This window comes from Malaclemys terrapin, chromosome 16 (assembly GCF_027887155.1).
Source record: "Malaclemys terrapin pileata isolate rMalTer1 chromosome 16, rMalTer1.hap1, whole genome shotgun sequence".
NCBI classification, from domain to species: domain Eukaryota; kingdom Metazoa; phylum Chordata; order Testudines; family Emydidae; genus Malaclemys; species Malaclemys terrapin.
The window spans coordinates 30,744,042-30,771,419 of record NC_071520.1 but is presented as its reverse complement, the minus strand read 5'-3'; the positions used below and the strand labels follow the sequence as shown (position 1 = coordinate 30,771,419).

At 44.1% G+C, this 27,378-nt stretch overlaps 1 protein-coding gene across 3 annotated transcripts in view; it reads right to left on the bottom strand.

The window, feature by feature from the left end:
• GRK3 (G protein-coupled receptor kinase 3) overlaps nucleotides 1-26,249 on the bottom strand; it is a 136,251-nt gene extending 110,002 nt beyond the window's left edge. For all 3 annotated transcript variants that reach the window (XR_008442515.1, XR_008442516.1, XM_054006314.1), the window contains exon 1: nucleotides 25,268-26,249. Coding sequence is in view for 1 of the 3 variants with exons in the window: in XM_054006314.1 (XP_053862289.1) it covers nucleotides 25,268-25,380 (113 nt within the window). In the remaining 2 variants the exon portion in view is untranslated. The remainder of the gene's footprint in view (nucleotides 1-25,267) is intronic.
• Between the last annotated feature and the right edge of the window lie 1,129 nt (nucleotides 26,250-27,378).

Below are 27,378 nucleotides of genomic sequence, written 5' to 3'. Positions count from 1 at the left end.
GCAGTATGTAATTGACTTATACATTATTTTAATTGGGAAATAAGAGGTTATGGATACTAAATTAACTAACAGACACTCTCATTCTATTCATTTTCTCGTCACCTGCTAAATAAACAGCTGTGACTGAAGATGCTTCCCCCTCTTTTATATATATCGGAATCCTTCCCTTAGCATCAGACATTACTTAGTGCACAAACAAGGCTCTGGCATCCCGGTCTATCCTGGGCTGCTCTTTGCATCTTCTATGTTGCTAAGTCCCATAAATTTTCCCACCCCAAGTAGTGCTCAGTTGAGGGATTATTTCAGCCAGCCCCTTTTGCATGTTCCTCCAGCTGCCCAATGGTATGCCTGCCTTTGTAGACATGCTGGTTGCATTCTTAATGCAGGTCCCAAATGATTTCATGTTCTTTTCTGGATCACTTTAGAGAAAAGGGGTTATTGAACACTCTGAGGAATCTCAGTATTTATTTTAAATTTAAGCCCCAGCTAAATGGCAATCTCCTGCAATATCCTGGGTAAACCTTACTGAATTAAGCTCAATACTTTGGGTTCCATTGTATTAAAAATGCAATTGCGTATGTGTTATTGTGGCATTGTATGGAACTCCTCTAGGAGATGTGACTAATGCAAATGTTGAGGAAATGTTAGGAATTTCAACTAATTTTTTGAAATAATGCCAACAGTTAGTTATGTTTCCTAGTAAATATTTGGGATGAAAGGAATGCAAATGGCCCATCTCTGAGTCCATCTTTTTCAAGATGTGCCTTGAGCAGAAATCCATTGTCTGGCAGATTACCTATTCACAGCTTCTTCAGAGGCCCAAACCGGATAAACGAGTGCCTCGCAAACTCACTAGTGTCCTTATTCTAGGAACTAGAAACTACAGGAAAACCCCTGGGTGGGTTTGAAAGACTGTTCACCTGCTAGGGCCCATGTTGGAGTTGGGGTGATCTCTGGTAAGCTAATTAACGCGTTGATTCCTTCATTGTTTTAATGATTTCTCTCTATTGATTTACCTTAAAAATAAAACATGCTTGCTTAGAAAGAACTGAGTGGCAACTTATAACTGTGGCAAATACACTGTTAACCATTCGAGAAGAGATATCACAGGACAGTAGGAGACTGTGCAGCCTGAAAATACCCTGATCAAAAGGGAGAGAGGTGTGTGTCTCCACCCAAGAGAAGCAATGGCTCGGGAGCCAGAAGCCTAGAAGGGGAGCCCTTGATAGACCACAGAGTGGGAATATAGGTGTAATTGCCCAGAACTAAGACACTAGTGCCTCGTATTTTCCTGAAGTATTTCTGTCCATACCTTTGGGGGTTTCCAGCTTTCACATCCATATGTAAAGGTAGAGGTAAGTTTTTAGTTGGAAATTCATGGTTTGTCTTTAAATTGCAGATTTTTGATGACCAAATCTTGTTTATGTTAGTATATGGACTTCTTGTAGTAGTTCATGTCGCACTCCCAATCAGTACATGACCTGGGCCAGGGAAGCTAATGATCTAAAGAGCGGACCAAATTCGGTGATGAATCTTGGCCATATGTCACCTGAGGCACGTTGCACTTATGCTGAGAAGAAGTAGATCTAAGTCTTGTACTACCTGAAATCTGTTTTTCAGTTCAATTTGAAATTGCTGCTATAATGTCTTGTTGATTGGGCTGTTACTGTCAATTTTCTTAATGCTTTTGGGGATTTGGAAGGTTTTTTTAGTTTGAGTTCAGTCTTGCGACACAGAATTATGGTCACGTCCAATAAGAGCTCTTGTGTATGCTGAGACATCCTGAACAGTTTATCTAAATTTCCTTCCCACAGATAGATGGTCAGTTTGGTTCCTGATAATGTCATTGGGAGAAATTCCAAAGTTACTTTATGGATACTTTTGTTGGGGAACAGCATTACACTAATTGAGCCCTAATACCAGGAACAGCTTTATCACTCTTTCGCCGTTTTGATTTGGGGAACCGAGGCCATGTTTGCCCCTTGCATTCTCCACTGCCCAACCTTAGCATTGAAGTCCTCCAATACTAAGCAAATGTCATGCTTGAGAATTTTGTCAATAGAGTTGGTAGGCAACTGTAGAATTGATCTTTGATATCATCATCGTAGTTGTATGTTGGTGCGTAATGTTACATAATTGTCATTTTCATGTTTCATATTTGAAATCTACTTTGGAGCAATCCACTGTCACTTGGCTCCCCACTTTGTTTTTCCTATTCTGTAAGTCATAATTAATATTACTCACTCTGAGTGGTAACCATCTTCCTCCTTCTGTCTTCCCTTCCCCCCAAGTATATTATGCCTTTGTTTTCATTTTTAAAATTGCTTTTTGTCATCTCCTGGCTATCAACATTTGCTTACGCCACAGATTTCAAGATTACATTCATCCATTTCTTTCATCACCCGTTGACACAAGGTTGTTGCAGGCATTATTCTAATAAACCTACTTTCATAGATTGTTTTACTTCTAGTAAAGAACGTCTATTACCTAATGCCTTTCACCAAGACTGTCCATTTCTGCCAAGACGGAGTCCATTACTCTGGCATACCGTCTGCTGGAATGGCTATCTTGTGTTTGTGTGTGTACGTGCAGGCATACACATGAACATATGCATACATACAAATAAATACTTTTAAAAGGAAATATTGAGCATAAATAGTTGTAGGCTGGATGAACGAGGAACAGGTAATAAAGGGCTGTGCTGTTCAAACTCACCATGAGCCTGCAATGCCCATCTTCGGCATTCTGAGCCATCACCAGCCTCAGAAAGCCTAGGAGAGTGGCTCAGTTACAGATTAACTTATTCAGAAGAAAGGCAGGTCAGACTCAGAGGCAATTCAACTGCCAGATTTCTAATTCCATCTCTCAGTAAAAGAAAAGAGATGCACAAAATATGTTCACTACTTCATTGTTATATAACGATATACCTGATATCGCTTGACTTAAAGTCATTTTAAAGATGATACACTCTGAAGAGTTGTTGTAGCTGTGTCAGTCCCAGGATATGAGAGAGACAAGGTAGGTGAGGTAATAGATTTTATTGGACCAACCGCTGTTGGGGAACGAAACAAGTCTTCAAGCTTATGTGTAAGCTCAAAAGCTTGTCTTGCTCACCAACAGAAGTTGGTCCTATGAAAGATATTACCTCACCCACCTTGACTCTCTGAAGAGACACAGCAGTCATAGCTCAATTGAGCAGCAAAGGGATTTAGGCAATATTATTCTTATGAGCAACACATGTTTATTTGTACTTCAAATTAGAGGCATAAAAATACAAACTGTAGGAATACAAACTGTACTTGACACAGAGGGCACCACAATGGATATACCTCAACTTTTATGAAGAATTAACATCATTTCCATCTTGTTCTTGTAAGGATAGAGATTAGTTTAGAAGGACAAGCATCCTGTTATAAATATAAAGAAGAGATCATGTGTAGAGTTCTACTTTTCCATTTAAAGGAAGACGATTAAGTACAAGTGAGAAACACTTGGAGGAGCTGGCCAGCATGCTGACCTCATGCTCTATTAAGGGTATCTAATCGTGTCCACTCTTGGGATTTATTATAGATGCAAACTGCAAGAAATCCATGTTCACCAAGAGAGGAAACTGTTCCCATTCTTCGCAGATGAGGATCTAGCCAAAGAGATCCATGTTTTCATCATCTCCAGGTTAGCTGGACATCCAGAAGCAGCAAAGGATTCAGTAAGATCCCTAGATAATGAATCTTAGCAACACAATGTGGAAGACGTAATCATCTCCTCTATCTTCTCTTCAGCATTCAGCTCCATCAGTAGTTGGAGTTAGGGGTAGCCAAAAGCTGTCCGTCAAGACAAGCAAGTATATGTCAGAGTAGCATTAAAGAGTGAATCAAGGACTGTGTTGTTAAGTCCAAGACAAAATTTACCAATCAGCCATCCCAAAGAGAAGCAATTACATTCTTTAGACCCTATGACAAGGGGGGTGATGCAAAACCTCACCCAGAAATAAAGAGCTGTTTCAGAGGCAGGAACTGAATTAGAAGAGAAGCCTGCTGCAGTACACTCTAGAATAGGAAACAAAATCTTTACTTTGTTTATAGAGAGAACAGAGAACCCTTTAAGACCAACGCTTGGCGCCCAAAAACGTATTAGTTAATACACTCCGAATTCAGATGCATTCTAAGGGATTTCAGAAAAAAAAGCCCAAAATGGCTCAGAATAAAAACTGGACAATAAAAGAACATGGATCCCAGTGACGACTAAACCTGGTGATGCTCTAAACAAGAAGGGCTCAATCGTGCTATAGCTGTTCCCAATGCTTCACATTGATTCAACAGACAATCTAGGCTTCAGAGTGATGTGTGAGTTTATTGTGTGTGCTGGTTGTACTGATTTGTGTGTGGATTCTGTTGTGTGGGGATAGTTGCATGGATTTGTGAGGGTGCTAAATGAGGGGTATATGCTGAGGTGAGGGGCTATGTGTTTTGGGAGTTACTGTGCATTCTAGTATCAGAGGGGTAGCCGTGTTATTCTGGTTCTGTAAAAAGCAACAGAGAGTCCTGTGGCACCTTTAAGACTAACAGATGTATTGGAGCATAAGCTTTCGTGGGTGAATGCCCACTTCGTCGGATGCATGTGCATTCTGGTTCTGTTGTTGTGGGTGGATTGTGATGTGCTGGGAAAGTTGTGTGGATCTGTGTGAGTGGCAATCATGGGGTGTGGCTTACAGTGAGGCATTTGGGCCAAGGACTCCACCATCTGTGCAGTCACTCTCCTACAACCAATGAAACTGTTCCATCCAAATTAGCTGTAGGGTAAGGGTGATGATTGGTTGAGTTACTTCTGATACCACAATGGTCTAGGACTCTCTGCATGACATTCATACATGCCTTACTGAAGCTGTACACTGCATAGGTGTAATTTGTAAAGTTAAATTGGTTGATAACTTTAAAATTGGATGGTAACTCTCTGTGAAAACAAGTGATGATTCAATCTGTTTATATTCTGAGCAAAAAGAGCCCTCAGCCATGCCTGTAGCTGTTTCCACCGATTCATACTGACTCTACAGACCTAATAGGCTTCAGAGTGACAATCCTGAAATCTTATTACATCAATTTATTTTCAGCTGTCTCTGTGGTAAATTATGGATGTGATTAATTCATTTGCATTTGGGATTAAATAATGACAAATAGTCTATATTCAACCAAGTATTTCTCTTCAAGTTTACAGACAAAACTATATGCTTTACCAGCTGCTAATCTGCATCTTAATATAATAACATCTCAAAATTGTATGAGTTTTTGCTAATATAGGTCCTGATCATGCAGTTGGGTTGGTGCAGCCAAATGCTTGTGCCCATCTGCATCTGACTGAGGGTCAGACCCTAACATGAACATTTATATCTGCTATATTCCTTTCCTGAGGGTCCCACTTTTTCCCCCTTTCATTTCTATTAAAAATTAAATTAAAACTGAAAGATAAACACTTGAATGTGTAGAACCATTACTGATGTGAGACCAAAAAAGTTTACATTCACAGATCATTTTGCTACCTGTCCAAATGTGACTACCACGTGTACAGGACCTGATGCAATCCTTGCTGTGGCTTTTGAGTGCTACAACACACGTAATAAATCACCATCATCTAGAGCACATCAAACACATGATTAATTTTAGGCATGTGAGCAGTCCTATTGCCTTCAATAATAGTTTAATGAATTGGGGCCTCAGATAATATTTTGTTCATGACAGTTGAAAGCATCTAAGGTATTTATATGGCCCCCATCACCTGAGCACTTCACAACCTTTAATGTATTTATCATCACAGCACCCCTGTAAGGCAGTACTATCATTCCCCATTTTGCATTGAGGAAATGAGGCACAGAGTCAAAATGATTTGCCCAAGGTCACACAGGAAATCTGTGACAGAGCAAGGAACTGAACCCTGGTCTCCCAAGCCATAGGCCAATGTCCTAATCACTGGGGCATCTTTACTCACCAAGGAAGGGAAAGTGTAAAAAATATGAGAGAGAGGGTATTCATATTCAGATAAATAAAATAAGATACAAAACCCAAAGAACACAGTCAAACACTAGGATGATAAAAACAATAAAATACACAAAGACAATGAACTAATTTGTTTCTTTTACATATGAAATACAAAGGTAAACAACAAACTAAATTATGAAAAACTGTTTTTATAGCAAAGTTCCCCCTCCTTTATCATCTGTAACATTAAAGAGCTAGAGATCATAAGTGACCTCTGAAATATTTTGAGAACCAAGAGATAGTTATGTACTTTGATCTTTGTTTAGTTTTTGTCTTTTTTATAACAAATAATCTGATTGATTCGAATCCTGGGAGACGCATCAGTGGTTTTAAAATACCAAACCTGCTGCGGACATGTAAATGTAAATGTATTCTATTTTTACAATTTCATCAATGAGCACCCAGCTGCTACAGCAACAATTTCCTTACAATCATATTATAGCAAATTAAGACTGAAGAAATTTGCTCCTCCAATGACCCACTAGAAGCCTTCTCAACCCAAATGATTTTAAGATCCAAAACTCATCCCCCCTTTCAAAATTGTAAAGCTTCTCACGTTTATATTAAGCACACAGAGATCTGTCAACACATATACTCTGAATGAACTAATGTTCTCATTATGTGATTCATAATGATCTTTGTACTCAAGAAACAATGCCCTTGACAGGCAAGATTATAGCACTACACAGCTTTCCCTAGTTCTCCCCCATTCTAAAGCGGATACAAGACCAACAGCCCAAGCAACTTCAGATATACAAATCACTTTAATGAAGAAAAGTCATGACAAGTGAAATAAAAAGCTGTTGAGTGCTTATGCTTATAGTGTATCCACTATCCATGTTTCTTGGGTATGACTTGAATTATTGTTGCCAAAACCTGAAACTAATATAAAAGTATCTCGTTTTGCAAGAATAATTTTTCTGAATTGGTAGGTCAAGGATTTGCCCTTTCAGCAGAATGCTGGCACTGAGAAGTAAGAAGAGAGACAAACACAACTCTTAGCTCCCACTGCAATTAAAACATTTGTTGATTTTAATGGTTTTTAAATCATCTTTAAGATGTATTTTTGGGATGGTAGAGAATTTGTATCAAGATCCATGCATAATGGTTTTTGTCTTTTTATATCTATAAAGCGCTCTGGATATGCGTGAAAGGTATTATGAAATATAAACATTAATTGAGATTCACAGAACTAAGGAGGGCCATTCAACCAAATGCAGAAGTAACCGAACTAAAATATGCTTCACAGCACCTCTGAGACAGGAATCTTTACACCTGCTTTCCAGAGAGGTAAATGTTTACCTGACATTATCAGGATATACCGTAGAACAGTTAAAACATGCTAAACAAATAAAGCTCCTGCCCCAAAGACCCTCAGTGTAAAGGCATGAGTGAGTCAATACAGTACAATGTAAAACAAACACTGAGTGGCATGTGGCCATTATAGCTGAAATACTTCATAGAACAAGTGTATTTTTAAAAGTTTTTGAAGGAGAGGAAGTATGCATGGTTAAAAGACACGGTCAATGCAAATTTGGCACAAAATTCAAGTTTATTAAGAATTGTTTTTTACAAAACCTAAAACCAATAGAAATGTTCCCATGATTTTTTTAATTCCAGAGGAAATAGTTGGTTTTAAACAAATAAACATCCTTAGTTTGCAATCTAAACATGCAGCACTGAGAATCTGAAATGGAAACAGACTAAAAACAAATGTAAAATTTATTTCACTGATTTTTCATTCTTCCTTTGGGAGTTTTGAGGTGATGATTTCCCATTAATTGAGAGGTTATTCCAAGAAAAAAGGCAACAAAAATAAAGGCACAAAATCAGGAGTGGACAAAGGAAACAGTCAGGAGAGAAGGTTGGGCAGACTTCAGGGGAATGGTGTAGAGCGTTGAGGACAGAGATATAAGTAGGGGCAGAGGTATGGAGACCTCTGAATGTGAGGGGAAACAGCAAACTGAATGTGACAGAGAAGCCAGCCTGAACAGTCAAGAAGGGGAGAAATAGTATCAGAAGAGTGGGAACAGAAAATTATCTAGACAGCATCAATTTGGATACAATAGGGAGATACTAGGGGCTGGAAAACGAAGAGAAGGCTTCTGTGGTTAAAGCAGGAAATTACCAGAGCATAGAGTTGTGGCGGTCAGGACAAAAAAGAAGGGATTAATCTTTCAGATATAAAGAAAAAAGAAGCAGGATATGTCTACACTACGAAATTAGGTCGATTTTATAGAAGTCAATCTTTGGAAAGCAATTTTATACAGTCGATCACGTATGACCCCACTAAGCGCAGTAGGCCGGCGGAGTGCGCCCTCAATACCGTAGCTAGCATCGACTCACGGAGTGGTGCACTGTGGGTATCTATCCCACAGTCCCCACTGCCCATTGGAATTCTGGGTTAAGCTCCCAATGCCTGCTGGGACAAAAACATTGTCGTGGGTGGTTTTGGGTATATGTCGTTAGTCTCCCCTCCCTTCTTCCCTCCCTGAAAGAAATGGCAAACCATCGTTTCACGCCTTTTTTCCTGGGTTACCTGTGCAGATGCCATAGCACAGTAAGCATGGAGCCTGCTCAGCTCAGCGCTGCTGTTGTGAGCATTGTAAACACCTCGCACATTATCCTGCAGTATGTGCAGAGCCTGGATAGGAGCCGCCAGCACGAGGATGATTGTGAGGAGGACATGGACACACGTTCCTGAAAGCACGTTATGTGGCAATTGGGACATCATGGCGGCAGTGGGGCAGGTTGATACAGTGGAACGCCGATTCTGGACCCGGCAAACAAGCACAGACTGGTGGGACCGCATAGTGTTGCAGGTATGGGATGATTCCCAATGGCTGCAAAACTTTCGCATGCGCAAGGCCACTTTCATGGAACTTTATGAGTTGCTTTCCCCCGCCCTGAAGCGCAGGAACACCAAGATGAGATCTGCCCTGACAGCTGAGAAGCGAGTGGCGATAGCCCTGTGGAAGCTTGCAACGCCTGACTGCTACTGGTCAGTCGGGAATCAATTTGGAATGGGCAAATCTATCGTGATCCAAGTAGCCAAGGCAATCAGTGACCTTCTGCTAACAAGGGAAGTGACTCTGGGAAATGTGCAGGTCATAGTGGATGGCTTTGCTGAAGTGGGGTTCCCTAACTGTGGTGGGGCAATAGATGGAACGCATATCCCTATCTTGGCACTGGACCACCTTGCCAGCCAGTACATAAACCGCAAGGGGTACTTCTCAATGGTGTTGCAAGCACAGGTGGATCACAAGGGACGTTTCACCAATATCAACGTGGGATTGTTGAGAAAAGTACATGACACTCGCAACTTTAGGAACTCTGGGCTGTTCGAAAAGCTGCAAGAAGGGACTTTCTTCCCAGACCAGAAAATTACCATTGGGGATGTTGAAATGCCAATAATTATTCTTGGGGACCCAGCCTACCCCTTGCTCTCACAGCTCATGAAGCCATACACAGGCAGTCTGGACAGTAGTACGGAGCAGTTCAACTATAGGCTGAATGGTGGTAGAATGTGCCTTTGGACGTTTAAAAGCCCGCTGGCGCTGTTTGCTGACTAGGTTAGACCTCAGTGCAACCAATATTCCCATTGTTATTGCTGCTTGCTGTGTGCTCCATAATATCTGTGAGAGTAAGGGAGAGACGTTTATGGTGGGGTGGGAGGTTGAGGCAAATCACCTGGCAGCCAATTTTGAACAGCCAGACAACAGGGGGATTAGAAGAGCACAGCTAGCTACGTTGCACATCAGAGAGGCTTTGAAAAACAGTTTCATGACTGTCCAGGCTACGGCGTGACAGTGTTGTGTGTTTCTCCTTGATGGAAAACCATCCCCTTTGTTGAATGTACTTTCCTGTAAACCAATGCTCCTGCCCGCTTCAACCACAGCTGGCAAAGGAAATAAAGTCCCTATTGTTTTGAATCCATTCATTCTTTATTTATTAAAAAAAAAAAAAAAAGAGATCGCTGACAAGGTAGCCCGGGTGGGGTGGGGGAGGAGTGAATGACAAGGCCACATTGCTTATTGTAACCACATTACAAATCAAAGCTGTTTGAATGACAGCTTTCTGTTGCTTGGGCCATCCCCTGGAGTTGAATGGCTGGGTGCCCAGAGCCTTCCCCCCCACCCCGACGTTCTTGGGCATCTGGGTGAGGGGTTTATGGAACTTGGCGAGGAGGATGAAAAGGTCTTGGCTGCCAGAGAGAACGGACTCTCCGCTTCCCTGCTGCAAATTCTCCTCCTCCTCTTCCTCATCCACAAAATCCTCCTGCATGTTGCGTGAGACTCCTCCCTTGCAGGTGTCCATGGACAGTGGTGGGGCACTGATAGGGTCCCCCCCTAGAATGCCATGCAGCTGATCATAGAAGCGACATGTATGGGGCTCTGAACCGGAATGACCGTTTGCCTCTTTTGTCTTGTAGTAGGCTTGCCTGAGCTCCTTAACTTTCATGCAGCACTGCTGTGTGTCCCGGTGTAGTCTCTCTCCACCATGCCCCGTGCAATTCTGGCATATATATATATATATTAGCATTTCTTCGGCTGGATCAGATTTTTCTCCCCATACATCAATCAGATCCAGTGTCTCATGGTCGCTCCATGCTGACCAAACAGGACATGAAATTCAAAAGTTCCCGGGGCATTGGAGCACTCTGGGATAGGTCCCGGAGGCCAATGCCGGCAAATTGCACAACGCTGAGTCTGTACTACCCCAAATTTGACCCAAGAAGGTTGATTTTAGCACTATTCCCCTCATCAGGGAAGAGTACAGCAGTCGATTTTAAAAGCCCTTTAGGTCAGTGGAACGGGGTTCGTTGCTTAGCCGCATTGCTTATAAAATCAACCTAACGTGGCTAAATTCGACCTAACCTCGTAGTGTAGACCAGCCCTAAGATTGTGGACTTGGGGAAGGGAAAAGAACAATGGTGTTGTTGCTCGTGTTACAGAATAGGTGAGAGGGAGGGGACAGGAAGGAGAGCGAACAATCTACGGTAGATCACAGACACACTGTACCAAATTTGAAGTAATGAGATATCTCGGATGTTAAATTAATAAAAGAAGATGAAACGCTCGGAAAGAAGCTGTAGAATTTTGTTGTGTGGGGAGGAGAAGCAATTATGCAATCACCCAAGGAGAGAGTACACAGGAAAAAGAGTATAAAGGGATAGAACCAACTCTAGTGAATTGAGGAAAAGAGAAGTTAAGTGACTTGAGCAAGACTTAGTGACTAAGCAAATCAGTAGCAAACCCAAGAATGGAACTCAGGAGCCCTGACTCCCAATCTCCTGCTCTAGCCACTAGAGAGCATTCCCTCCAAAGCAAGTTTCTGTCTTCATCAGCACTAGCAAGCCATTCAGAGAAAGCAAGCTGCTTTCTTGATTTCCTGCCTGTGTTGCTTAAAACATAGTCATATTTACAGTATTATTGTAACTAGCCACATTTTATGAGCAAGTTAAGGCCTTGGGAATAAAACTCCTATCAACGTTTTTGTTTTATTTTTATTTAAAGTTAGATTGATTGATATTTTGTTTGTAGTTTGCAACCTTGCTTCACTTCCTGGTTGATGACAAAAGTTGTGATATGTCTTGTGGAATAGAAACTGAGCAGCACCTACACAGCTGACTAGCAATGTGTCCCAGGAGAAGGCTATGTATGCTGAGACATCTGTGCCAAGAGACACTAAAGTGATACTGGCTGGCTGGAGAAGACATCTAAAGGAGATGGCAAAGGTTATATCTGATCCCTTCAGCAAGGAGGTTCTCTCACATTTGGAAATAAGATTTATAACGGTTGGGTTTTTAGCTAATCCTTCTTTTCCAGATAGTAGCAGCAGCCAATGGTACAATTTGTCCATCTGCATCTGTCCAGGAAATTGCAACCTTTCTTCTTGGATGGGGCCCAAACCACATTATTCAGGGCATTTTCATCTCCAGATCAGATTGCTGAAATGCATTCTACATAGGGCTGCTGATAACCACTCAGAAACGTCAGTTAGTTTGGAATACAGCACCTTATTTATTGGCTAGTGTTTCTCACATACGGTATATTACATCTGCACTCCATCAACTTCACTGGCTTACTATTTGTTTCTGGGTACAATTTAAGTTTTGATTTACAAACGGTCTATAGGATTCCAGCAATTCTGTTTCTCCCCTCGCTTTCCATCTGAACAGGGGATCGATCATATATGGCACTCGAGCTGACAGTCCCTCCTATTAATACACTGAAGGCAGACCGGAGGGTCCTCAACTTTGGAATTTGCTTTCCCTGCCAGTTTACCAGAGCTTGGTTTTGTTGATATTCAAGGCAAGACCTGTTTATTGAGATGTTAGACAAACACCTGTCAAGGAGAGTCTAGAGATAATACTGACTATGCACACATAGTCCAGTCTCCATGCGTGCAGGGGACTGGACTAAATGACCTCTTTAGGTCCCTTCCAGTCCTACGATTCTATGAGTGCTTCAAAAAGGGACTAATTTGCCTGGAGATGCAATCTGGGGGATGCTAAGGAGGTTTTTGTGCTTTTTAATGTGAAAAAGGGTTGTGTTTGCTCTTGCTGCGGAGGGAAAAGGGGATTTGTTGACATTGTGTCAATTTAGTTAGATTAAATTATGTGATTTAATTTATGCACCTGAAGGTTTCTGATAGGCACTTATAAATTAGAAAAAGTGTGTAGTTACTGATTAGAAAATTAAAGTAGATTGTTTTAAAAAAGCTTTCCAAAATGACAGCTGATTTCATTTCAATGGGAATGAAGGGTTACACATGTTCATTTGTGATGCAAGAAGCCCCAGCATTCAGTTGGAAGCACTTCAGAAAGGAAGGTCTTGGACAGTCATATCCCAAGTAATTATTCTTATAAAGTTCTTTTTTTTTTTTTTTTGAAAACTGGATCTGCCTAAAATATTTCACATTAGAAATACCAAGTTTATAGTTGGGGGTTCTGTATGTTCATCATGGCAGTTCTTTAATTCTCTATAGGCAATTTACTTAGCACTAATTACCGTTCCAAGCATTTCCCAAAAGAATAGTGGCACCAGCAGTCTGTCTGAGTTAGACGCTGGCTCCCTACCTTAATAAGATACCATACATCCACTGACATTTCACACAAGATAAAATTACATTAGTATTTTCTTCAAATATCCCTATAAATCTAGGTGCGGCATCCCCACTCTGTTCCCAACACAGCACATATCACACTGATATTGTCCAATGTCACCCTCTTTCCCAAGATTTAATTTTATTCATAATTAAATAACAAAGCCCCAGGGCAGGTCTACACTTACAAACATAAGCCTTAGCCTCTGAGCTGCCTCATGAGAGGGCTAATTGGGATTTCTCTCCAAAGGCCTTCCTATTCCTCCCTCTTGCCCCAGAGAGACTAGCGTTTTATGTTAGATAGGAGGATGGTCACATGGTCAGGGAATTAGGAGATCTAGGTTCAATTACCAATTCTCCCAGAGACTTTCTGTGTGACCGTGAGTGATTCATTTAATTTCTCCGAGCCTGAGATCCCCATCTATCAAATGAGGCTAAGAATATTTCCTTTCTTATGCCTTTGTCTTTCTTGTCTACTTAGACTGCAAGCTCTTTGGGACAGGGATCTCTCTTTTTGTATGTTTCCACAAGTGCCTAGCAAAATGGGGCCCCTGTTCTTGGTTGGGGCCTTTGACACTACAGTAATATAAATGACAGTCTATCTTTCTGACTGAGATAATAAGACCCAATGGGTTTGGTCAACAGTAAAATAGCCTGCTCTTCCATATACAGTCCTGCACCCTGATGACTCGGTACAATTCCAAAATAATCTCTTTCTGATGAGGAAGTGTTGCAGTTAAAAGTTAATTCCAACAGTAGAGTACAATTTACTCTTGATTTCCCTAGCTTTGTCTACACTAAACTGTTTTGAGAAACAGTGTCCCCTCTTTTCACTACCATCAGAGCAGCACCTCTGCTGATTGCAAAGGAGGGATTAGGTGGAATTGCTATTGTAGACAGACGACCCGAGTTTTTAATCACCGTTTTATCTACATTCTCTCTGAACAGGATTAAACCACACAGCACTAAAAACATCAGTGTCCCACCTTATGCTACCAGTGTTAATGCAATGAAAGGGAGATTTCCCCAAAACAGCTTATATGGACACAACCACTGAAAATTCAGCCCAGCCTTGTCTCTTACAGACCTGTGTGATATACTTCAGACTGCACAATTTATTGTATTTGAATGTACAAACTAACCTGCTGTAAAACTTAGATACTACCATGAATTACACTAAACCAAAATACATGATATTCTTTTATTGCAACACTCGGTTGGTATGTTAAGTGAGCTAAAGCACATTTAGAGCAATTTTTCAGTAATAACAAACAAATGGTTCTATCATTATCTATTACAACCCTTTTATAACTCAGCTATAACATTTACTCTTTGGTAAAGTTTGGCCTACAGATTTAAAGCTAAAGAGTAATGTATTCTTCCACCCATTTAAAGAAAAACCTAATGAACCTGCTAAATTTCTTTATACTCGTCATCAGGTCAAGATGCTTTTTGGGGATTATATCCCAATATTGCTCCCAGTTCAAAAATAAAGTTTGGTGAAGCGACTGGATGCCTCAGGGAACTGGTAATGGGATACAGAACCCTTAGCTCATGAGGTCACTTCTCTGAATCAGTCCACGACAGTAGTTTTATCCTTTAATAGGTTTTTATCCTTCCCTTTCAATGGTGTATCTGCCACTGACTTCACTGGGAGAAGAATGAAGCCCTTAAGTAATCTCAGTCTAATTCATGGTTAACAGGTGTTCGTATCAAAAAAATACACCATCACAGCAGGCACTAAAGTAGCATCTCAGTTCAGAGCAAGAGAGAGGATTTGACGAAGGCAGAGGCACATTGGCCTGGTGGATATGGGTGAGCTTGCACGTCAGTGCTGTTCCTGTTCTGTGGATATACAAAGGATGTCCACCTTCAGTCTATCTATCCACTCCCTACACAACCTCTAGAATTTGCTTTAAATAAGACATTTGCCAAGCAATTAACCAACAATACAGTCTGATCACTTAAGTATGCTGGGGAGAAAATTAAATATAAACATATTTTTTTGCATTTGAAGTTAATGTAACTGCACAGGGTTTGGACTAACAAGAGAAACAATTGCCACTTCAAAAATAGCAGTTGCAGCCTATCCAATCAACACTAGCCATGCCCCAAATCAGCAGAATGGAGAGGTAACTCTATTCCTAATGTTTAGTTAACATGACAAAATGACAGAGTATATTAATTTATCCGGTCATCTGTCTGCTTTCAAGCTGCAGAAACACCAACCAACCCATCAACCCCCTGTACAATTTAGACTCCTTAGCCTTGAAAAATACAAATCCATACTGCCACACCTCAAAAGTATGTCCACTTAAGACTTGCTTCAGGAAACGGGCCCAGATTCTTACCACCCTTTCTACATTCATTATTCTATTTTTCAATTCTCACCCCCCATACTCTTTTCCTTTACTTCTTTTTTAATTCTCACATCAAACAATAGTATATGGTGTATTTACATAATAATAAAATGGTTTACACCGCCCTTAAAATACAAAATTTAATTTAGAATATTTTTCATGGTTTTTCCTCTCTTCCTCTGTCTCACAAATGCTTATTACGTGAATTTGTTGCATGTGAACACTGTCCAGCATATGTTACTGATGTCTTTTGAAGCTAACCTAAAAATAAAACTCGAAGTAAAAATAAATTAAAGTTTAAATAAATAGCTGCAAAGTGATGTCAAATACTGAGGAAAAAATCCTGCACACTCAACATTTGGAGCATAAAATAAATTGGATTTAACACTAAAATAATTTTAAAACAACTTGGGTTTTTTGTTTTGTTTTAAGAATGTGCCTATAACCTATAGATTCACCACTATATTAACCACCGATTTTGGTGTTAGGACGTCACACCAACAAGCTCTACTAAAGAAATGGGCAAAATTCATTACTGATATAAGTGGGTGCAACTGACCTCAATGGGAGTAACACAACCTTACATCAGCAATGAATTTATCCCAACACACATACATATCGGGGTTTATCATTAAGCCATAGTCCTGCAAACATTCAGACACATGCTTAGCTGCGAAGTGATGCATGTAGTTCCACTGAAGTCAATGGCACTCCTGACATGTAAAGATTGGCACATGCATGTTTACAGGATCAGGGCCTAATTTACTTTCTTTCTCCCATCATTATTTTTTTAATCTGTGCAGAATAATATTACATGAAAGACACAGTGGACAGAATGTCTGCTTTATATGCAGAGAAGGAAGTGTGGGCAGCCTTGTTTGCTTGCATAATATATAGACTATGGGTAAAATTTTCAAAAGTGTGTAAGTCCCGTTGACTTTTAATGAGGGTTAGACTCCTAAGGTATGTCTATACTGCAATTAAAAACCTACAGCTGGCTCGTGCCAGCTGACTCGGGCTAAGGGGCTGTTTAATTGCAGTGTAGACATATCCTGAGTTCATTTTCAAAATAGAACTTAGACTCTTTTGAAAATGTTATCCTACACAGGCACACCCACCCACACCATGCAAAGTTCCCCTGGACGATCACATTTATTAAGTGGAACTGGGTACAAACAACACATTATTTATTACAACAGTGCCTAAGAGCCCTAGTCATGGACCATGACCCAACTGCGTGAGGTGCTGTACAAACACAGCATGGCTCTTGCCCAAAAGCAATTACTATCTAAATATAAGAAAAGAGACATAACGGATGGAAAGACACACAAAGATGGGGGAGCACTAGGAAACAATGAGACAGTATTGGTCAGCATGCTAGGGAGTGGTATCAGTACACCAGTGACCTAACTATTGTTAAGTTTTGTAGGCATCATAGCAGAGGAGAGTTTTAAGGAGGGATTTAAAGGAGAATAAGGAGGCGGCTTCGCAGAGGTTTACAGGAAGCTCCACCCAAGCGTGAGGGACCATATGGGACAAAGGGGCTTGGTTGAAAATTTAACAAGTGGGTGGCGGAGACTGTATCATTGGTCGATCAGAGGCAGGAACTGACATTTCAACAGCGAATGAGAGATGATAGATAGGGTGGGGCTAGGCTGTAAAGGGCCTTAACGTGAAAACAAGCAGCTTATGTTTGACATGATAGAGAAAGGAGAGCCAGTGGAAGGATTCAAAGAGAGAGGTGACATGGTCAAAGCAACGGAATTCAGAATGGATATGAGCGAGGCAATATTGCATTAGTCAAAGGCAGAGAAAAGGGTGCTGCAGTAATCAAGATGTGAGATGATGAGAGAATGTGCAAGAGTTTTAGCTGTGTGGCTTGATAGGAAAGGCTGGATCTTAGAGACGTTCTGCAAAAAGAATATGCAAGCTATAGACAAAATGTGGCTGTGAGGACCTAGAGATAGTTTGAGTCAAAGATGATGCCCGGGTTACAGGCACGATGATGATACTGTCCATGGTCATGAAGAAAGGAGGTGGGCTTGGGGGAAAAGAATAAGAGCTCTGTTGTGCCATGGTGATCTTGAGTGGACAGCTAGACATCCACAAGGAGGTATCAGAGATACAGGCCAGGACTTGAGATTGGACAGAAGGACACAAGTCTGGAGTAGAGAATTAGACCTGTAAACTGTCAGCACAGAGGTGGCAGTTAAATTTGTCTGTAAATGAGATTACCTAGAGATGAAGTGTAAAGGGAGACGAGAAAGGGGCCCAGGACATTGCTGTGGCACCTCCACAGAACGTTGGAAGGGGGATGAAGAGGATCCACTGCAGGCACAATTAGAGAGGTAAGAGGAGAACCAGGAGAGGACAGAGTCACAGAAGCCAAGAGAGGGCAAGATTTCAAGGAGGAGGACATGGTCGATGGTGTCAAAGGCAGGTAACAGGTCAAAGAGAAGGAAAATAGAGTACGGATTCTTAGCACTAGCTAGGGAGAAGTCATTAGACTTTAGCAAAAGCAGTTTCAGTGGAGTACAAGGAGCAGAAACCAGATAGGAGAGGGTCATGGATAGAACTGGAGGAGAGGAACTCCAGACAGCAGTTGTAGACACTGTATTCAATTAGCTCACAGTTGAAAGGGAGAAGAGGTGGCAGTCGGAGATGTTAGTGGAATCAAGGGTAGGTTGGGGGGCAGGTTTTCAGATGGGAGAGATTAAGGGTATGTCTACACAGGCATAAAAAACCTGAGGCTGACCCAAGTCAGCTGACTCAGGCTCTGCGGGGTTCGGGCTCTGGTGCTGAAAAATTGCTGTATAGATATTCAGGCTTGGGCTGGAGCCCAAACTCTGGGACCTTGCTGCGGGAGGCTCCAGCCGGATCCCAAACATCTACACAGCGATTTTTATCCCCGCAGTCCAAGCCCCATGAGACTGAGCCAGCTGACCTGCCAGTCGCAGCTGTGACATGGGTCTTTTATCCCTGTGTAGACAAACCCCAACTCATGTTTGTATTGTTAGGGGAAAGAGACACAGGAGATGGGATGGGGTCACTGGAGCAAGTGGAGAAGTTAGAGGAGGAGAAGAGACAAGAAACTTCTGTGTTTGTGACAGGGCAGAAAAAGCAAAGATGCATGGATAGATGTAGCTTATGCTTTGTTACTACATCCTTTGTATTTGTACTGAGAGCAAACCATGCTTAAGTGACATTCACAGAAACTGAATTAGAATGGTCACAAAGTGCAAGGATGCTGAACAGCTGTTTCCCAATGGTGCAATTCCTTAAATTCATATTGGTTCTGGTTGTTCAATTTGCTGGATTATTATATAGTTATTTCTCAATAATGGTACATAATGTAAATCTCTTTTCTCAGAATGGCCAAGCCATTGCTAAGTAGAATGTATACAGTCACTTTATGGCTTTTTGTCAGTACCTGTAATGTGACTATCCAACTCCTGCTATGCTATGAATGGTCACTACAAGCCCTCTGCTCCTATCCCGCCTCAGAATTTTCAAGCTTTTTGCCAGCAACAGAAATGCCCCATTATCCTTTTGCTCATTTGGCCGACATAGAAAAAATCCAAAATTTACATGAAAGAAAAAAGGTTTTTTTTAAAAAAGGGTTCTGAAGCTTCTGAAAGAGAAACTGTTTTTAAAAACTTAAAATCCCTTTGGTTCATTTCCCTCCTTACTCCCAAACCTCTCATCTCTGCGTACAGAATAACCATCAAATACTGGTGGTTTCATTATTTGTTTACAATGGGAGAATCTTACCTCTTCCTTCCAATGTATGCCCCAATCCTACAAACCAACCAGCATTTGCAGACTCTTGTACCCACTCAATGCCCCACAGTAGTCCACCCGTGCAGATCCAATTGCAGAACCAGGACCTTTATTGGAAAACAAGATCAAATAAAATATACTGCAGTTGTTCTGGGGAGAAGAGCTTTGCTGACCCAAAGGAAAGAGCGGGAAGGAAGAAACAGAGGAGGGAAAGGAAGGCCAATGAGGGGAGAGAGAGAAAGAAGGGCCAAAGGGTTTTGTTGTGATGCTGTTTAAAAACTTTCAACAACTCTTAGCACTTTGTAAGCTTATGTTTTTTCTTCGCTTTCATTTAATATTTAACAATTTCAGTAAATAACAATTTGAGGGTTCTTTATGTAAACTCAGTAATAACCCTACTTGCTGCCAATAATAGCAAATAAACTCTGAGGGTGAAGAGTTCAAGTCTTGGCATGCAGCCTTGGAATGTATTCTGACTGCAATATGGTTATTTCCTCGTAAACAGGAATGCCCCTCACGTTCCCATTACAATAAACTCACTTCATTTTGTGTCCGTTTTATTTGAGGAAAATAAGATCATGACAACAGGTATACCAGCGTCATTCAAATGACACCCTGCAATATAGTAGTAAAACATTTGCAATATTTCTAAGAAAGATAATGTCAGTGGAATAGCATGCTGTCACAAGACAATGGCTGCCTGTTACAGATAACTACCACAATTATGTATTGCTTTAAAAAAAGAACATGGCAGTGAGACAAAGACCTTTTTTTTTTTTTTTTCAAAGTGGTATCCAGTTATCCCATGTCAATGTTCTATTCCAAAAACCTTTTATTTCTGTTCTAACAAATGATTAAGGATGTAGATATTGTCAGTCTCCATGACAGACAGTTGTGCAGTAGAATAACAGTTGCTTGCAGCCTAACATTTGAAAGTTGTGCTCTGACTGGCTTGATAAATTGCTATATCACAAAACCAGAGAAATCAGAAATGTATTCACGAAAATGTGTGGTCTCAAAATTGTACTGCAAAGAAAAGTTTTCTGTTCAGCTGGCTTTTTTAATTAAGGTCTTAATTTATCAGCAGGGATCACAGAATCCATTTGCCACAGAAAACCGTGGAATTTGTGTCTTTATGGAGAATCTTTAGTTTTTACACTTTGTGAAAAAATAAAAACGTATACCCTGGAACCCCAATTATCTGATCTAATTGGGGCCAGAGCAGATAATCAAAACTTCAGATAATCAGGAGAATGAGCGAGGCTCAGGATGTCAGCTTTAAAATTGTAAATATATCAATAAAGCATTGTGGTTAGAAAAACTAAAGTTCAGAGTTTCATTTTATTTGCAGAAAAACACAGATGTTTATGTTTTTTATTGGATAATTTTGGGGGTTTAATCACAGAACACTAGGACCCCTGTTTATCAGTAAAGTAGGGTGTCAGACATGCATCTGACTGTCTGATTTATATTATTTAAAATTTTACCAGTGTATCAGTGACACACAAGATTATAAATGCTCCTGGCATATCATGTACATTTTAACGAAAGGGATCTAAAAAAACCCCAGAGCTCACTATGAAGACATCTGACACCAGGAAAGTTGTCAAAACTTCCTATTGAATGAGGAAATCCCTGTTTTCAGTTAAAAGTTTGGATGGTAATTTGTTCCCAACCATTTAAAGCCCCCTTAGTTAAATCTCTGCTCTCATTTACATCTATGCCTCCTCATCCTCTTCCCACCTGCCAAGTCTCCTTAAACGTTCCCAGTCCCACTTTTCTATGCCATCATTTATGCCTGCACCTTGCACCCTCTTTTCGCTTATTTCCTTCAAACCAGGATAGCTCAGCTGAGGATTACGGATGCTTATTTTAACAACACAAATAATTTGCAACCAGGATGTTCAGTACCTCTATCACCAGGTAATTTAATTAAAATTATCCTCATCCTCCCTCCCTGCTTCCCTCTTATCTTACTGTTTGTTAAATTCCATTGTTGCACTTGGCTTCAATTTAGGCCCCAATTCTGCAAAGACTATGCACATGAGCAATCTCATTGAAGTCAGATGCTTAATTCTTTGCAGAATCAGAGCACTAGGCTACAAGCTCTTTAGGGCAAGGGCTTTGTCTACCTACGAGTTTGTACAGCACTTGCCACAACAGGGCCCCAATCCAGACTGGAGCATCCAAACTCTACCATGATACAAACAGCAGTAGAATAATAATCTCCTTAAAATACACATTCAATGAAGCCTCCCAGTCATGTTCTCTACTACATGTTACCATCATTCAAGCTTCCACCATCATTAGATGTATCATGTATGCCATTATATCTAGAGAGCACCACGGAGAGTTGACACTGAACAAAATAATATAATTAACCATCGTGTGGAAGAATGTAATACTACAAACATTTTGAACAAGGTCTCCAGGAGTTTGGTTAAAATTATAGGATAAACTCTACCCTTGACACATACAAATACTTTAAATTATTATTAGTGTTTACATACACCAAGAGAAAAATGTGCCCCTAAATCTCTCCAGTAAGAAAACGTTTACCGGACTTTAAAAATGAATGGCAAGCTTTTTATCGTGCGGTTTTTCCACCCCCACTGGTATCCTGTTAATTTGATCGTTCTTACAGTCTCTCAGCCTCTTGGGTTTTCCCTGCTTGGTATCCTCATAGCAAAACTTAGAATTCAAAGCATGGAGCTAGAGAGCTGTGTAAATATGTGGAAAAGCAAGTTCTAGTAATCTGTTATTTATGTTATACTTCATAAGTCTATGTAGAGTGGTAGGGACGTGCAATCAGGACAGCACAGCAGTTACACAGGGCATAGATAACGGGCAGTAACACTACAATACAATACATCCAAAATGTGCCTGGTAAACCTTTACTTGCGGCATAATGCATAGAATAAAGGAGGGAACTTTGCGGGGGGGAGGGGCGGGGGTTATGCCAAGAAACAAAATATATCTACGAAGACAAGACTAGCTAAGAATAGCAAGAGATTTTAGAAGAATTCCACAGTGCATGCATAATTTGGGAATTTCGTTTTAGAGGAAAATCTAGTGTTGCCATTAAAGGGAAAAAGAGAGGGGGCAGCTACGGCCCTAATTCTGCAACCATCATGGTGGAATCTGCATTCACACAAGTGGAGCTCATTGCAGGATCAGGTTCTGTATTAGTTCAATAGTTATACAATATATTCATTCTGAGAACTATTTCCTAAGAGGTTTCTCTCCCACATCCCGCTGCTTTGTTCGCAAATTTCGGTGGATCACGAAAATGGTTCTGCAGATTACAACAGTTTGAGGATCAATTTATTAGATTACACCCAAAATGTATTATATTGCCACTCAACTAGTTTTTCAGCCAGTTACATAAATACTGAAATCAAATAAATGCCTAGAAAATTCTTTTGAAAGAGAATATTTATATTTGCCAAAAAATGCCCCCAGATATTGCTTTAAATAAATGCCTCAATCCAGACTCACAAATTACAATAATCACAATAGAGCAGTACTGAGTTATTGTATAACAATTTGGCACACTATAAGAGATCTGTGTTTCCTTTTTTATTTAGGTCTCACTGTATGATCAGTGGACTCACATCTCACCATACGCTGTATTCATCAAAAGCTATCTAAGATGGTTCTCCCCAGGTCCGCATCTTCCATGCACAACATAATTGGCATGCAAGCTGTGTACCTGTTCCTACTTAGATTGTCTAGAACTAGATTAATACTGTATCTTGTCTCATCACTCCTCAGCAAAAAGGTAACAGTAATAATAATGATGGCCCTTTTAACATTTAAATTAGACTATCTGCTTTTATCCCCCCTGTGGGATTGTGTGCATGTAGGATTAGCTATTTAGTTAATAGGCCGCTATGCCCTGCAGCTGGGTCTCTGGATGCCTGTCACCACCCATACCCTCCATTTGCAGGAACTGGGGTTACACTACCTGGCAAAACCCCAAGCTACTTCAGTGGTTTTTTTTTTTTTTTTTTTTGGATGGGCAAGTAAAATGTCTTTCTTTTTTTTTTCATCCCAGTAGACTAAGGCCACAGTAAAAGTGGCAAGCCGGTTTTATGGATGGACTGGTAACTGTATATGCACTTTTGCAAGGCTGGGTTAAACCCTTGCACTCTGACATGGCCGGTACCTGCAGTCCCATCACCATCTCCTGACACCTTAAGGTTGGGTTACACTATGATATGAGTCCTCCAACCTCACCGCTGAGTTACACCTTGATGTACATCAACCCCCATCCCTGAAATCTGGGTTAGGCTCTGACCATGGCACATGCCACCCCCTCTCTCAGGCTGGGGCTGGGAGAAGATCCCTGGGAGCCTGCGAACAAGGGAAGAATTGCATACCCTTGGAGAGGAGCAAGGGGAGCAGACTCAACAACTATCCTCCTAGCAGACTCTGGCCTAAGAAGACCCTGTTGCCAGGGGTCTCAGAGCATGGGTCGTGTGGCCTTGGGGTCCCAGCACATGGGCTCCCCAAGACCAGCTGGCTCAGGGTACCAAGGGACAGGAGATGGGTAGCAGGTCCCTGAGAATTGGAGCCCCTGGCTGAGGAGGTTTCAGGTCCCGGAGGAATGGGGAGCAGAGCCACCCAGCAGTGCCAGCTAGTGCCTTGGGGAAGCTCCCCATGGCACTTTAAGTGCCTGGTTTGCCAGAGGCCAGACTCCCTGAGGGGACTCCGGGTTCCCAGCTCCCAAGCTGTAGCCCAGGAAGGGAGGTCTCAGGACGCCGGCACTGTGGGGGAGAGGGGTCCCTGGGGCTTCACAAAGCACAGCACAGGTCTCTGATTCATCTGGGCTGCCCCGCTGTTGGGGGCTGGGGAGGGTCCCCGGCCTTGGGGGGTCCCAGGGCTAGGGGCTGCGAGAGGTCCCCAGGCTGGGGGTGTGGAGGTCCAGTCTGGGGGCTGCTGGGGGTCCCGGGCTGCGGGGGCCAGGTGTAGGGGGTCCCCAGGCTAGGAGTGCGGGGGGGGTCCAGCCAGGAGGTCCCAGGCTGGGGGGGTGCGGGGGTCCCGGCCAGGGACTGCTGGGGGACCCGGGCTGCAGGCACGGGGGGGTCCGGCCAGGCGGTAGGGAGTTCCCGGGATGGAGATGTGGGGGGTCCCCGGGCTGGGGATGCGGGGGTCCCTGCTGGGGGACCCGGGCTGCAGGCGCAGGGGGTCCGGCCAGGCGGTAGGGGGTCCACGGGCTGGGGGTGCAGGGGTCCCGACCAGGCGGTAGGGGGTCCCGGGGCTGGGGGAGCGGGGGGTCCCGGGGCTGGGGGAGCGGGGGGTCCCGGCCGGGCGGTAGGGGGTCCCCGGGCTGGGGGAGCGGGGGGTCCCGACCAGGCGGTAGGGGGTCCCGGGGCTGGGGGAGCGGGGGGTCCCGGGGCTGGGGGAGCGGGGGGTCCCGGCCGGGCGGTAGGGGGTCCCGGGGCTGGGGGAGCGGGGGGTCCCGGCCGGGCGGTAGGGGGTCCCGGGGCTGGGGGAGCGGGGGGTCCCCGGGGCTGGGGGTGCGGGGGGTCCCCGGGGCTGGGGGTGCGGGGGGTCCCGGCCGGGCGGTAGGGGGTCCCCGGGATGGAGGTGCGGGGGGGTCCCGGCCGGGCGGTAGGGGGTCCCCGGGATGGAGGTGCGGGGGGTCCCGGGGCTGGGGGAGCGGGGGGTCCCCGGGATGGAGGTGCGGGGGGTCCCGGGGCTGGGGGTGCGGGGGTCCCCGGGATGGAGGTGCGGGGGGTCCCGGGGCTGGGGGAGCGGGGGTCCCCGGGATGGGGGAGCGGGGGTCCCCGGGATGGGGGAGCGGGGGGTCCCGGGGCTGGGGGTGCGGGGGTCCCCGGGATGGAGGAGCGGGGGGTCCCGGCCGGGCGGTAGGGGGTCCCCGGGATGGAGGTGCGGGGGGTCCCGGGGCTGGGGGTGCGGGGGTCCCCGGGGGTCCCCGGGATGAGGGTGCGGGGGGTCCCCGGGCGGCGGGCGCGGGGCCGGTACCTGGGCTCCGGCAGGCTGATCTTCTTGCTGGCCCGCGCCGCCGGGGTGCTCTTGCTCTTCTCCATCGCCATCAGGTAGCTGACATCGGCCAGCACCGCCTCCAGGTCCGCCATGTTCCCCGCTCCCCGCCGGTCGGCGCCGCCGGGCTGCAGATGGAGGCGCCGCCGGGGGCAGCGACCCGCGACCCCGGCCCGAGCCCGGCGGGGACTCGCCCCAACGGCCGCGGGGCGGGAGCGGGCGGGGCTCAGGCCTGGTGCCCCTCGGGCCCCGACTCTCTCCCCCGCCCCACAGCGGGGCGCGGGCCCGTCCCCCAGGGGGGCTGAGCGCCGCTGCTCCCCGGGCCGACCCCCGGCCCCTTCAGGCGCTGCCCGGAGCCATGCCGCGGTCGGGCCGGGGTGCCGGGGGCTCCGGGCGAGGGGGCCGCTCTCCTAGCGCCCCCCCCGGCTCTCCTGCCCTGCCCCGGCTCCCATCCCGCGCCGCTGCGGAGAACCGGGCGTGGGGGGGACACGCCACCCCCCAAGCTGGGAGCGTCCCCGGGGCCGGGCGCTACAGCCCCGGTCCCTGGTCACCAAGAGGGCCCGGCCCGGCCCCCGGCAGCGAGGCGGGCGCAGCTCGGATCCCCCAACGCAGCCCAGCGGGGTCCCTCGGCCGGGCAGCGAGCCGCGCTTCGCGGGTGGACGGGGGCGGTCCGCCCGCCCCAGCAGCCACCCCGCCGGAAAGGGCAAAATTCCTGCCGAAAAGTAGCGGGCAGCGCCGGAGCCGCTGCTCCCGCAGCCCCGGGTCGGCTAGACCGACGGAGCTGCTGCGGGGACGTGTCCGCCCCCGGCCCCGAGCTCTTTTCTGCCCGCCGCGGAGCCCCCACCCCGGCGTGGTGCAAAGTGGCTTTTCGGCCGGGTGCTGGGGGGGGGTTAATCGGCTGCTTGGGGCGCGCTTGTTTTCTCGCTCTCTTTTTTCTCCCTCTCCTCGTCGCTGACAGCACTACAGCTGCGGCGGCGGCAGGGCTGGGTTTCTATTAACAGAAAAGCTGCGATGTGAGTGACTTCCTCTCCTGGGCGATAAAACAGGGGCTCACGCAAAAATCTGGACCTGGACTTTCTCAAGCCTGGGCTTGGTTTGCTGCAGTCTGGAGGCAGAACAATACTCTTTTACGGGGTAGATTGGGGCATGAGAGGATCTACTGTGTGATTCCTTCATCTGCGGCCAGCTAAATAAAACACAGTGAAATTGACTATGATCTATAGGGGGGAACTAGACTAATACATTAGGATTAAGATTTTAACACAAGTCAAGAAATTAAAGTCATGGTTTACATTTAGTATTTTTGTATTAATATGTATTACCCAACTATCAAAAGAAAACATTTAAATTGTGTTCTTTACTCATTATAAACTAAGGAGCAGTAAAGAGTGATTTATAAAGTTTTCCATCAGTCATAAATGATTTTTGTTTTGTTTTTCCTTAGAAGTATCAGGAATATCAAGTCTTGACCACCCAGGATTTTGCTGAAAGTCGTAAAAAGGGATGGAATACGAACATCACACTAGATTGCTTTCACTGGGGCTCTTCAAGGGTGCAGGATTCACCCCCATGCATCAGATTGCAGGATTGGGGCCTAATACACAATCTGACTAAACATCTCCTTTTCCTGCAATTGAGGGCTAGGAAGCCAGCAGCTTGGGTTTCAGTCCCTTGTGATGTCAATATCCCATTAGTTCTGTAGTCCTCTACCAAAAACATCGCAACCAGATATTTCGAATGTTCGTTTTTTTTAAAGGCAGAAAAAGTTTTTTGAGACTGTTTTTACACATCATAAAGAAGCAATAAAGCAAAAATGGGTATAAACACAATGTAGTTTAGTTGGTTGGGTGGTTTTGCTTTACAGCTCACCTTTAGGGATAAATTCTGCTCTGAGATAGCCATGTATAAATCCCATTGAAGTCAATGAGATTTTAAACATACAAATCCAAAGACAGAATTTGGCCTTGTATAGTATATATCTGTGCAATGAGCCCATCAGGGCCAGCCCACAACATTTTGGCACCTGAGGTGGGGAGCTCAAATGACACCTCCATGTCCCCTCGCTTGGGCCAAAACTTTGAAAGGTCTCATTT